The sequence below is a fragment of the Akebia trifoliata genome, unplaced genomic scaffold (assembly GCF_017979445.1).
Source record: "Akebia trifoliata isolate Shusen 1 unplaced genomic scaffold, ASM1797944v1 Contig01424_ERROPOS175436, whole genome shotgun sequence".
In the NCBI taxonomy this organism is placed as follows: Eukaryota; Viridiplantae; Streptophyta; class Magnoliopsida; order Ranunculales; family Lardizabalaceae; genus Akebia; species Akebia trifoliata.
In genome coordinates, this window is record NW_028237695.1 from 90436 (window position 1) to 103753 (window position 13318).

A 13318-nucleotide genomic window follows, 5' to 3' on the forward strand; every position below is an offset into this window, starting at 1 on the left:
GATAATGAAAATTAGGAAATACAATAAAATAATAATGAGAAAAAAAATATTAAGTGTTAACTAGTGTATTTTTTTCTTAATGTACAAAAATAGTATTTTTTTCTTTTAGAATTGGTTCTCTTTGTCTTTGTCTTTGCGCATGTATTAATGATGGAGAGTAGAGATTACAAATATTTAATTAATAAGAAAAATATTATTTTGTTCTTTTGAAAATTGAAAACCCATATTTTTTATTTGAAACAAAATTTGTAGATGAAGAATATTAAAAGGTTACATTTTAGGAATCTGATTTTTATAAATATTATTTTCTCTTCTCAATCCCCATTGTTTATTTAAAGAAATGTTTATTAACAATAATGGATGAAATTATTTAAATGACTTATATTATTTTAATAATTTTTTAGAAGGGTAGTTTGTTGCTTACTTTTAACATAAAGGTGGTTTTTCCATTAATATTATGTATCACTATTGTAGAAAAAAATGGTGAGAAGAAAGGATAAATTTTGGGAATATGCGGAAGATTTAAAAGGACGTTTCATTTGCAAATTTTGTAATAAGGATTATCCTGGGGGAGTGGCAAGAGTGAAGTCTCATTTATCTCAACAACCAGGGCGGGATATTGCATGTTGTCCTTGTGTACCAGATGACGTTCAAGCTACAGCTCTTTTGGCTATTAGAGAGAGTGGCGATTTTATCAAAAAAAGAAAGACAACATCATTTTCATCACAATCTGTGGAACAAGATTCGACATCGGGTTTACGTCAAATAACAGTACCAACAATGTGTCACAAGAAAGATAAAGAATTTGTAGATAGGGCACTTGCTCAAGCATTCTTTATAAATAATATTTCATTTAATATTATTCAAAATGCATCATTTATTGAATTCTGCAGGGCTCTTTCAAATTATGGTGTTGGTTATTCAGTGCCATCATATTCAACTTTACGTACAAAATTAGTGCACAATGCCAAGGTAGAAGTTGAGCAATATGTTTCAGAAATTAAAGATTATTGGGTTCGAATGGGATCAGGGTGCACACTTATGTCTGATGGCTGGATTGATTTGAAAGGACGATCTTTTATAAACATGATTGCATACTCTCCAAAAGGGGCTATCTTTTTAAAATCATTTGAAGAGTCAAGTGAGAGAAAGACGGGTGTGTATCTTAGAGACTTATTTTGTAATATCATAGAAGAGATTGGAGCGAAGAACGTTGTGCAAATTATCACGGATAATGCATCTAACTATGAAAGTGCTGGTCAAATGGTTATGGAATTGTATCCACATATTTATAAAACACGATGTGCTGTACATGGAGTACAATTGCTTCTTAAAGATATATATAAGGAAGTTGATTGGGTACAAAGGGTTTTTGATGATGCAAAAGAAATAGTGGATTACATGTACAAATATACTACAGTCTTGGCATTGATGAGAAAGATGACAAATGAAAGAGAGTTAAAAAGGCCTTGTAAGACTAGATTTGCATATCATTTTCTAATGCTTCAATCATTTTAGAAGTTGAAGATGAGTTGCGCCAAATGATTGCATCACCTGAGTGGAGAAATATGAAATATTCTACTTCTGAGATGGCAAAGAAAATAACAAATACAATTCAAGGAACTACATTTTGGAACGATGGAAGTGAAGTGATTTCAACACTAGAGCCTATAATTAGAGTACTTCGTTTGGTTGATGGTGAAGGATCAACTACGGGATATTTGTATGAAGCGATGGAAAGAGCAAAGGAGTCATTAAAGCATCGATGTGATAATAATCAATCAAGATACATAAAACTGTGGGAATTATTTAATTCAAGAAGAGATACAAATATTATTCATAATGTTCATGCGGTTGCTGCATTTCTGAATCCGTTGTTAATGTCAAGTGGAAAAATTAGATATGATAGTCCGGAAGTTAGAAAAGGATTACTTTTTGTTGTTGAGAAAATGTTTGACACAAGTGATGAGCGTAGGGCATTTGGTACACAAATAACAGAGTACAATACTCAAAGTTCAGATATTTTTACTACTCTAGCAAGAGATCAGATGGAAACAATTCACCCTCGTAAGTATTGCATTTATTTTCAAGTTATTTATTAATTACAAATAGAAAATAATGTATTTTTCATTTTTTTTAAACTTACATATAGGTATATGGTGGTTACAAAATGGTGGACCAATTCCTATAGTTCAAAAGGTTGCAATTCGTATCTTAAGTCAACCATGTAGTTCTTCATCATGTGAGCGAAATTGGAGTGCATTTGAAGCTACACAAACGAAGAGGAGAAATAGATTGACACCTTCTATGCTAGAAGATTTGATTTATATAAGGATGAATTCAAAGATGAAGACTAATTGTGGTGATCTTGAAAAACGTGATACAAAAATAATTAATCTTGAACAACTTGGGGAGCTTCCAGAATACGTTGATGATGGTCGTAAAGAGCTTGAAAAAGAAGACGAAATTACACCTAGTCGTGAAGATATTCTTTTTGACAAGCTATTTGGTCCATCTACTTCGTATTAATAACTTTTTAGAAACAACAAGAAATTTCTTTTTGAATTTAATTAGGTTATGTGACATGATGATTTTGACATTAATTAGTATATTATGTTTCATACTTTTCATTTACATTGATTATTAGATGAATTAAAATTAAATCTTTAATTGCGAATATATATTTTATTGGATGAATGTGATTGTGAATTGTTTACTTTAGATATTTTTAATTTAAGTATTAATAATTTGATTAGTATATTATAATTGTTAGGTCATATCATATGTTATATATATCCGAATTTTTGAGAGTTTTAAAAATTGTTGGATCCGAATCATTCTTGAATGATTTTCATATCGTATATTTACCGTACTGCGTTTTTTTCGTCGAATTTTTAAACGAACCGGTGCATCGTTATTCCGAATAGTATCCGATTTATTTTCGTACTGTTTCTTTCCCGTCCACCGAATTGCTAACTATGGTATGATTAGTCGATTACGTTAGGTGAGGTTATTAGTAGGAATGTTTGTGGACCTACTGGGTAACCTTTGTTACTCACCCTTTTCTTCCATTTTTTTTTAGTTGCAGAGCCTTTACTTGGGGAGGCGAGTGTTGAGCCATCCGCCGATGAGCATCTGGTTGGTCAGATCGACGACCAGTGTCCCTTACCCGGTGAGCGTCATGACTACTTCTACTAGGAGTCTGTTCGTCCTAGGAGAGGACTATGTTTTTGGGCCGAGTGATAGGGCTATGTTAGAGTGAGGATAGACTTTGTAATCCTATATAACTTTATACCTTTTTCCGCAACTCTGATCTTGCTTATTTTGTTGTTTATAAAATCTATTGTCTTTCGTTCTTTAGTCATTGTGGATTCGTTGCTTTATACAGGATTGTTTGGTATTGTTTATCAGGTTTGAGTTCCGTGAAACGCTAACATAAACAGAGGAGACCATGCCAAAATTTCGAGGCGCCACCTAGTGCCTCGAGGCGGTCTTGGGATTTGACAAAACATTAGAAACCACGCTATACTAGGAAAATACGACTCCAGAAACATAGAAATCATCATCTTGCAAACCCAAAAAGAAGCTTCACGATAAAAATCACTAAAAATTGACTAAATTACCAAAATACCCCTAATATCAAAACGACCCTAGAGCCTACATTACGCTTAGGAAAACTCTTTCGATAACATAAAATAACAAATCGAAACCAAATAAATCATTTCGCCAATTTTCATAAAATTTGACAAAATTACGAAAATGCCCCTCATAAAGGTCATGAACATTTCACACAAAAAATTTCATAAATGACACAAGCTAATATTTCCATTGAATTACTTATGAAAAAACGATTCTAAAACATCCCAGAACATTAAAAACCGACTTGAAACGTGAAAAGTCCTCTCCGGGGGTAAAACGGTAATTTCATAATTTTCATAATAAAAAAATTCGAAATTAATAAATAAAACATTAAATAATTAAAGTGAAACATTGATGAAATTAAATTAAAAATTTGAATTAAAAAAATCGATCAATCTGGCTTTCAAGTAAAATTGTTGAGGGTTCGTGGGATATTTCTTTAAGGACCCCTCCATTTGGGGGTCCAAAGAATTAAAGAAATAATGGAGGAGGGGTCTCCAAAAATTAAAGTCAATCAAGAAAGACTGAAGTCAAGGTATTAAAGTCAATCAAGCAAGACTGAAGTCAAAATTAAAGTCAATTAAGCAAGACTGAAGTCAAGATATTAAAAGTCCATCAATTAAGACTGAAGTCAAGATATTAAAAGTCAATCAAATAAGACCAAAAGTCATAATAGAATTCTAATTAAATAATAACTCTATCTAATAGAATTCTAACTAAAAAATAATTCTACCTAAAACAATTCTAATTAAAACACAACTCTACCTAAAATAATTTTAATTAAAACACAACTCTAATTAAAAGAACTCTAATTAAACACTAACTCTATCCAAATCAACCCCTAAAAACATCTATAAATAGAGGTCCCCACACCCTATTTTCGTATCAAATCATAAACCCTAAGAGAAGTAGGTGTAAAAACCCCCTAGCCTCCCATAAACCCTAGTTTTGGAGTCCCAACTCCTTAGCTAACATCCTTCCTTCGATTTTAGCCTAAGAAACGCCTAAAAGCCTTCCAAAAACATCCCAAAATCCACAACAAACTTGAAGAATTCATATCCAAAAATAAGGAGATACCTTGCCTCGGAGATCCGAAATCAAATCCGGAGACAGAACGAAGCAAGGGAGTACGGTACAAGGAGCTATTTTTGTCAGATCTGAGGGAACAAAATCCTTGCTATCGGAAAGGTATAAAAATTTTTATTTTTATTTTTATCTAGGTTTTTAGCAATGTAATTTATTTGGGAAGTTAGTAGAGGCCGGCTTTGGCCGGACAGGGTTGGTGCCTAACACTTTCCAACCCCGTAACATGATCCCCGAATTCAGCTTTTTTTTTGTTCTAGATTAGTTTTTTTTATCCGTTTAGAGTCATTGATCAGTTCCTAGACCGTAATAACTAGGTGGCGACTCCCAAACCTCAAGGGTCAAAAGCGGATCCGCGCACCCCGCGGATCGAGGGCGCTTTCAGTTTGGCGGGGCGCTACAGATGGTATGAGAGCACATTAGTAGTTCCGTATTGGGACTTCAAGCTCTTCCGTGTCTAGAATCCATAGAGCCTAGTAAGACTAAGATAGGATTCTAGGTTCGTTCCGCTAGTAATGAAAATGGTGTTCATTGCTAAATTCCTATTCAAGATGTTCATTAATTCTTTCATAAGAATGACTTTAGCCTGATGTTGATAAATGCCTTGCTATTGATAAACAGAAGCGAGATGAGCGGACGGGGCAGAGGTAGAGGCCGAGGGAGAGGCCGAACTACAGTAAAGATGGGACAGGCATCGGATCCGACCCCCGATCCGATAGCACAGCTAATGTCATTTATGGGACAGATGGCTGAGTCCCAGAACAAGTTTAGGGAGGAAATGTTTGAGTCACAGGCTAGACTAGCCGAGGAAGTGGCTGAGTTGAGGGAGCGCCAGGCTTTTTCACAGGAAGCTGACCTTATTCCACCTCAGGAGCCACAGCCACCGGTGGTGCCGCTAAGAGCCACAAGGACTCCCCCACCCCAAACTCAGACAGATCTGGGGATGTAGCTTCAGAACTTCCAGCGACTACGCCCACCTAGATTTGGAGGTTCTTCGGACCCAACTGAGGTCGAGGAATGGGTTTTGAGAACCCAAGAGATTCTGAGCACTATGTAGTGCCCGAGAGACCAATGGGTACCGGTGGCGGCATTTCAGTTAGATGGGGATGCCAACCATTGGTGGCATTCCGAGAAAAATGTTTTGGGGGATGGACCTTTTGAGTGGTCAGATTTCGAGAAGATGTTCCTAGATCGATTCATATCCGAGACAGCTCGAGAGATTAAACATCAGGAGTTCTCAAGTTTGGTGCAAGGCAACCTATCCGTTACGGACTACGAGCTGAGATTTACTAGGTTATCACGATACGCACCCGAGCTCATTCCGACAGATCTGCAGAAAGCTCATAGATTTTTCAGGGGACTACGACCCTACCTAAGGGCCAGGATGTCAGTAATCGAGACCACTAGCTACAGAGACACAGTGAGTCGAGCACAGAGGGTTGAGCAGGAGGATATGGAGTGGCAGACTTCAAGGGGGCAGACTAGTCGACCCCAGACTTCATTTCCCCCTAGGGCTGATCCGGCCAAGAGGCCGATGTTTTCAAGACCGAGTGCCTCTGGACCCACGTATTCACAGTATTGAGCTCCTGCACCATCGAGTTATGGACCAGTTGGGGCTTCAGTGAGGCCAACAGGGCCAAGGGGACCAACCAGATAGAGTGTGAGACCACCCATCCCACAGAGACCTATTCAGACATGACCGTTAACATGTTTTGGTTGCGGACAGCCGGGACATATCAGGAGAGACTGCCCTTCATCACAGCAACAGTCGGGGGTGATTCCTAGACCACAAAGTAGAGTTTACCATCTGACTCAGGAGGAGATTCCAGTGTTAGACGAGGTGTTAGAAGGTACAATTTTGATTTTCAACATTAAGATTCGAGTTTTGTTTGATACCGGTTCTTCTAGATCATATATTTCCACTGAGATTGCACGGCTGCTAGAAATAGAGATTTCTGATACGAGTCGGTTAATGAAACTGTCTACACCATTGGGAGACCGACAGATAACGCAGAAGTTATGTCGGAACTATGTAATTAGGATAGAGGACCAAGAGATGAGTACCGACCTCATGACATTAGATTGTTCTGACTTTGATGTCATTTTGGGGATGGACTGACTAGTGCAGAACCATGCCCACGTCGATTGCTTCACGAGATCGATAGTCTTTCGATGACCAGGTTATTCGAAAGTCAAGGTTCGAGGATCCAGGTATCGAGGAGACGGTCCCTTATACAACCAGTTGGGGACTTTGAGTATATCGGAACTAGAGACATCGATGGATACGGTAGAAGTAGTCAAGGAATTTGGGGATGTTTTTCTAGATGAATTACCGGGTTTGCCTCCATGTCGCGAGATAGAGTTTTCTATTGATTTGGTACCAGGAACAGGGCCTATCTCCATCGCACCATACCGAATGGCCCTGGTAGAAACCCGAGAGTTGAAAGCGCAAATTGATGAGCTTACTAACTTGGGGTTTATTCGACCGAGTTCCTCACCCTGGGGAGCACCGGTTTTGTTTGTCAATAAGAAGAATGGGTCACTCCCTTCCGCGCATTGATGATTTATTCGACCAGCTACAGAGTGCCCAATACTTCTCTAAGATCAATTTGCGATCTGGGTACCACCAGTTGAGGATCCGGGAGGCGGATATTCCGAAGACTGCATTTCGGACTAGGCTAGGGCACTTTGAGTATCTAGTGATGCCTTTCGGTCTGACGAATGCACCGACAGCATTCATGGATTTGATGCACCGGGTATTTTGGGAGCACCTTGACAAGTTTGTCATTGTGTTCATAGACGACATCCTAATCTACTCTAAGTCGAGGGAGGACCACGAGAGACACCTCAGGATTACACTTCAGATTCTACGAGAGCATAAGCTTTATGCCAAGTTTAGCAAGTGTGAATTCTGGCTCCAGAAGGTGAAGTTCCTAGGACACGTGGTGTCCAATGAAGGAATAGCGGTAGACCCTTCTAAGGTTGAAGCCGTGATGATGTGGAAACAGCCAAAGACAGTGACCGATATCAGAAGTTTTCTTGGGATGGCCGGCTACTATAGAAGGTTTATTAAGGGATTTTCCACTCTTGCAGCACCATTGACGAGACTGACGCAGAAAAATGTCCGATTTGAGTGGGATGACAAATGCGAGACTGCATTCCAAGAATTGAAGGGAAGGTTGACGACCGCTCCAGTTTTAATATCACCAACTCCGGGTGAAAGTCTAGCGATATTTGCAGATGCTTCTGGGATTGGTTTGGGAGCTGTATTGATGCAGTGTGGGAAGGTAGTTGCATACGTATCGAGGAAGTTGAAAAATCATGAGAAGAATTATCCCGTCCATGATCTTGAGTTAGCCGCTATAGTGTTCGCATTACGTATTTGGAGACACTACTTATACGGAGAGAAGTTTGAAGTATTCTCCGATCATAAGAGTCTCAAGTACATATTCTCGCAACGGGAATTAAATATGAGGCAGCGACGTTGGATGGAATACCTCAAGGACTACGACTTTACCCTCGAGTATCACCCGGGAAAAGCCAATGTGGTTGCCGATGCATTGAGTAGAAACACTGTAGCTCACATAATGATGAAAGAATGGCAATTGCTTGAGCAAGCCATAGAAACAGTGTTCGAGACCCCGAGGGAAGCGTACAGACCGCACATCTACTTGGGTACATTGAGGATTGAAAATGAGTTGATAACGCGTATTAAAGAAGCCCAGCAAGTAGATGAAGATATAGGAGAGTATGAACTGAGAGCTAGGGACCTGACCGACTTAAATTGGGCGATAGGATCAGATGAGGTTCTCAGATTTCAAGGCAGGATGTGGATACTGAAGGACTCACAATTGAGGTCCGACATACTGAGTGAGGCACATCATTCTCGATATTCGATACACCCAGGAGGTACGAAAATGTATAAAGACCTGCGAAGAAATTTTTGGTTTCCGGGTATGAAGAAGGTAATTGCAGAATATATAGGTAGATGCCTAACTTGCCAACAAGTCAAGGCAGAACACCGCAACCCAACAGGCTTACTCCAACCATTATCCATAGCGGAATGGAAATGGGAGCATGTGACCATGGACTTCGTAGTCGGGTTACCAAGAGCCAGTGACGGGTCAGATGCTATATGGGTGATGGTGGATCGACTAACGAAATCGGCACATTTCATCCCCATCCGAGTTTCATTTGGCGTTGATAGATTGAGCCAAATATATATAGCTGAGATAGTCCGACTTCATGGGGTACCGGTTTCTATCGTGTCAGATAGGGATCCTAAATTCACTTCGCGATTCTGGGAAAGTCTACACAAAGCCATAGGTACTCAATTAAATTTCAGTATAGCTTTTCACCCACAGTCTGATGGACAATCTGAGCGAGTCATTCAGATTTTAGAAGATATGCTACGGGCATGTGTGTTGGATTTTGGAGGGGGCTGGAAGCGCCATTTACCGTTGGTGGAGTTCTCCTACAACAATAGCTTCCAAGCTAGTATTGGCATGGCACCATTCGAGGCTTTATACGGTAGGCCGTGTCGATCATTGATATGTTGGGCAGAAACAGGAGATGCCACGGTGTTGGGACCCGAGATTGTTGAGGAAACTACTGAGACAGTGCGCATTATAAGGGACAGACTGAAAACTGCTCAGAGTAGACAGAAAAGTTATGCAGACAAACGACGCAGACCCTTGGAATTTCAAGTTGGGGATCGAGTATTCTTGAAAGTATCGCCCCGAAGAGGAATCTCTAGATTTGGCGTGAAAGGCAAGTTAAAGCCGTGGTTTGTGGGACCCTTTGAGATAGTTGAACGGATTGGTCCAGTGGCTTACAGATTGATCCTATCCCCGCAACTCGAGCAGGTTCATAACGTATTCCACGTATCCATGCTGAAGAAATACTTACCAGATCCTTCACACGTGGTAGACTTGCGGGAGTTAGAGGTAGACGATGACGTGTCATACGAGGAAGGTGTGGTACAAATACTTGACAAGAGGGTAAAACAACTCAAATCCAAAGCTATCCCTTTAGTCAAAGTATTGTGGAGGCACCACAACGTTGAGGAAGCCACTTGGGAGAAAAAGGCCGAGATACAGGCTAAGTACCCAGAACTGTTCTGAAGACTAAGGTACTATCTTAATTTCAATGACGAAATTTTTTATTAAGGGGGGAGGATGTAACACCCCGTATTTTTAACTCGTATCTCGAGAGATCAGATAGTATTTATTTGAAGAATATTTTAGAAAGGAAATTTAGAGTCAAGTACTCGGATTATGCTATGTTCATTTTTATTGAAGATCGACTTCACCATTAGTTTCAAAATGATTGAAATATATACTTTAGCCTATAAGCAAGCTTGAATTCAAGTTCGAGTAGAAAAGTTAACAAATCCTCGAATTTCACGTTAAGTGGGACCTCAAAATAGTGGAATTTAGTTAGAGCGAGAATCAGGAAGATTCGACCACACCATTAGGACCGCAACGAAAATTTATTCGAAATGATATATTCGTTTGTCATTTTTTGAGTCTGGATAGTCAAGTTACGGTCGAAACTATAAATAATAAGGAAATTACAAGTATGCCATCAGCCTTCTTATAAAAGGAAGTAAATATTCTTTTATTCTCATTTGTTCCCTTTTCTCTAAAAGATCCAAAGCTCAGATTTTTCCCAAAACCTAGGGTTCTCCTCTCTTCTCCTCAAGATCCGTTAAGAACGAATGACCGTTGAACTCCGATGAAGAAGACAAAGTTGTCGACTGCAACGAGAGCCACAACCTCACCCTCCTTGTTAACACATTCTCATTTGTTTTCCCCATCCTCCATCAAATCCAGTCGTGTGGTTCGAGTAACTCTTAACACATCTTCATCGAGGGTTCCATCGAGTGAGAGTTAGGTCCACCATTCATTGTGGAAGCAAAGGAGTGCCGTCGTCAAAAGGGTTGCAAACCCTAGCTCACTTTGCATCAAACTCAACTCAACACCAACTCCTTCACCACCAACCTTGATCATTGGACAAGTTTATCACCTTTGGCGTCTACAAACAAGTAGGGAACTTTCAATTCCTATTGGTAACTTTAGATTTCTCAATGTACATTTAGGGTTTTGAAACAAAACTTATTGTTTGCATTTAAATCGTAGAAATGGGTGTTTGATTTCAAATTCATGGTAGAAGTAGGTGTTTTGTTTATGTTTTATCGAATTTTGATAACAAAATCGTGGGTGGGTTGAATGATTCGAAGAACGAAAGAAGAATCCGAAACATGGGTCGAAAACTCGAAGGTTCGAGTAAGGTTCAGGCTGTAGGTGGGAAAGGTCGGTGCCACCGGTACCTGCCGAAGGCATTCTGTCGGTCCCACCGACAGAATGAGGTTTCTGCCACCAACGAAACCAAATAACACGAGAAAATTTTGTTCTGTCAGCAGGACCATCGGTCCCACCGACATCTGCCGATGACCAATCTGTCGGTTCCACCGACAGAATCCTGGTTCTGCCACCGACAGACACAGTTTTCTTCAGAGCAGTGTTCTCACTCTTGGCTTGATCTCCTCACACCTTATACACTATTTCTCACCCTTTATTTCATTAAAAACATTCCATTTACTTTAAGTTCTTTAATGAAATTAAGATTTTACCCCCCATTACGGAACAATGGGAATGGTTTTAAGATCCAAATCTCAAAGGATCAAAATCTGAATTTTGGTTTCAAGAACAAAACGTAATTTTCGACGTTTTCAATAAGTTTTCAAAATGAAATAACTTTCGCATTCCTTTGAATTAGATTACAAAAACTATATGGTGTCGAATTTCATGATCGAGACTTTCATTTCGAAAAACCCGTTTTCAATTTTGAGAACTTTGAAAATTTGAGTTTCTGACACTTAGCCAAGTTTTCACCAGCTTTCTCTATTTTTAACAGCCTTAGTCCCAAGCATTGGTAGGACTTTGTTTTTTTTAATAAACTTTGATGGTTTTCAATGGAAAGACCAAAAAAATGACTTTGAAATATGGAAAATGGATGGTCGATGTGAAAAGATGAAAAGTGAGAATGTCGAAAGAATGGGAAAAGGGAATGAACGGTAAAATGTCAGAATCACACCCGAGGGGTGATGTCTACATTTTACATTATATGTTGTGTGTAGGTTGGTGAAAGGATATCCAGGTTATTAATGAAAGAGTTGTATGTTTACTTTCGATTATGTTAGAGCGTGCGCTGAGTACTGTTATTTATTTTTAGGCCGGGTGGCCACAGTTACATGGTAGGAACTGGATATCAATTCTCAATCCTGTTTTGTTAATTTCTCTTTTGCTTTAAATGAAAAACTATATATATACGTAACTATTTTGTGAGCTGTTAAAGGGTTTGTGAATGCCTGAAGGGATAGTGTATCACATCATCCGGAGGGGTGCACTATCCTAGGATGTACGGTAGGAACCACCAAGCTCATACGTGGTATGGGACGCGTATGAGAGTGGAGTCACAACTGGAATCCGGGTTAATTCTTCTCTTATCTTTATCAATGAACGTGTATTGTAAAGGTGGTCGTATACGAGTGGAGTGTCTTTTGGGAATCACATGCATGCCTGATAGGCATAGACGAAGATGATTGGTCAGTGATCACTAACAATCTAGTAGTAGTCGAACGTTCTGACACATCGAAAATAGACCCATTGCTTACGGTCACGTCAAACGGCCAGCCTGAGCCGGATAAATGGTCACCCGTGTGGTAAGTGCAGCGACCGGCCACAAAATCAGGAATTAAAAGCCAGTTTATGTTGTAACATCATGTCCCGACTGGGAGCGATCCAGTCGTAAATCCCAACGCTCAAATTCCATTACTCCACCACTTGTATTATGTATCTGTTGTTATACTTCGAATTACAAATTGAGAAGCATGTTTATTATTTTAATGTTGCCAACTGTATTTGCATAAAATGGAAAATGTATAATGAGTATGGATGATTGATGCTACGTGTTATTTTTAAACTGTTTAGTTGCTCATCCTTTTCTATATGTACCAGTTAATCATAGTTTCAATTGTAAGACTTGTGTATTTTGAAATGATGCAGTATGATTAGTCAATCACATTAGGTGTGGTTATTAGTAGGAATGTTTGTGGACCTACTGGGTAACCCTTGTTACTCACCCTTTTCTTCTATTTTTTTTTAGTTGTAGAGCCTGTACTTGGGGAGGCGAGTGTTGAGCCATCCGTCGAGGAGCATCTGGTTGGTCAGATCGACGACCAGTGTCCCTTACCCGGTGAGCGTCATGACTACTTCTACTAGGAGTCTGTTCGTCCTAGGAGATGTCTATGTTTTTGGGCCGAGTGATAGGGCTATGTTAGAGTGAGGATAGACTTTGTAATCCTGTATAACTTTATACATTTTTGCGCAACTCTGATCTTGCTTATTTTGTTGTTTATAAAATCTATTGTCTTTCGTTCTTTAGTCATTGTGGATTCGTTGCTTTATACAGGATTGTTTGGTATTGTTTATCAAGTTTGAGTTCTGTGAAACGCTAACATAAACAGAGGAGACCATGCCGAAATTTTGAGGCGCCACCTAGTGCCTCGAGGCGGTCTTGGGATTTGTGTTAA

At 39.3% G+C, this 13318-nt stretch overlaps 1 protein-coding gene across 1 annotated transcript; it reads left to right on the plus strand.

The window, feature by feature from the left end:
• The first annotated feature begins 480 nt into the window (after positions 1–480).
• Positions 481–1518, plus strand: LOC147380399 (uncharacterized). Its single transcript, XM_086431754.1, has one exon. It carries the CDS (start codon positions 481–483, stop codon positions 1516–1518), a length of 1038 nt encoding a protein of 345 aa, XP_086287880.1.
• Positions 1519–13318: the final 11800 nt, after the last annotated feature.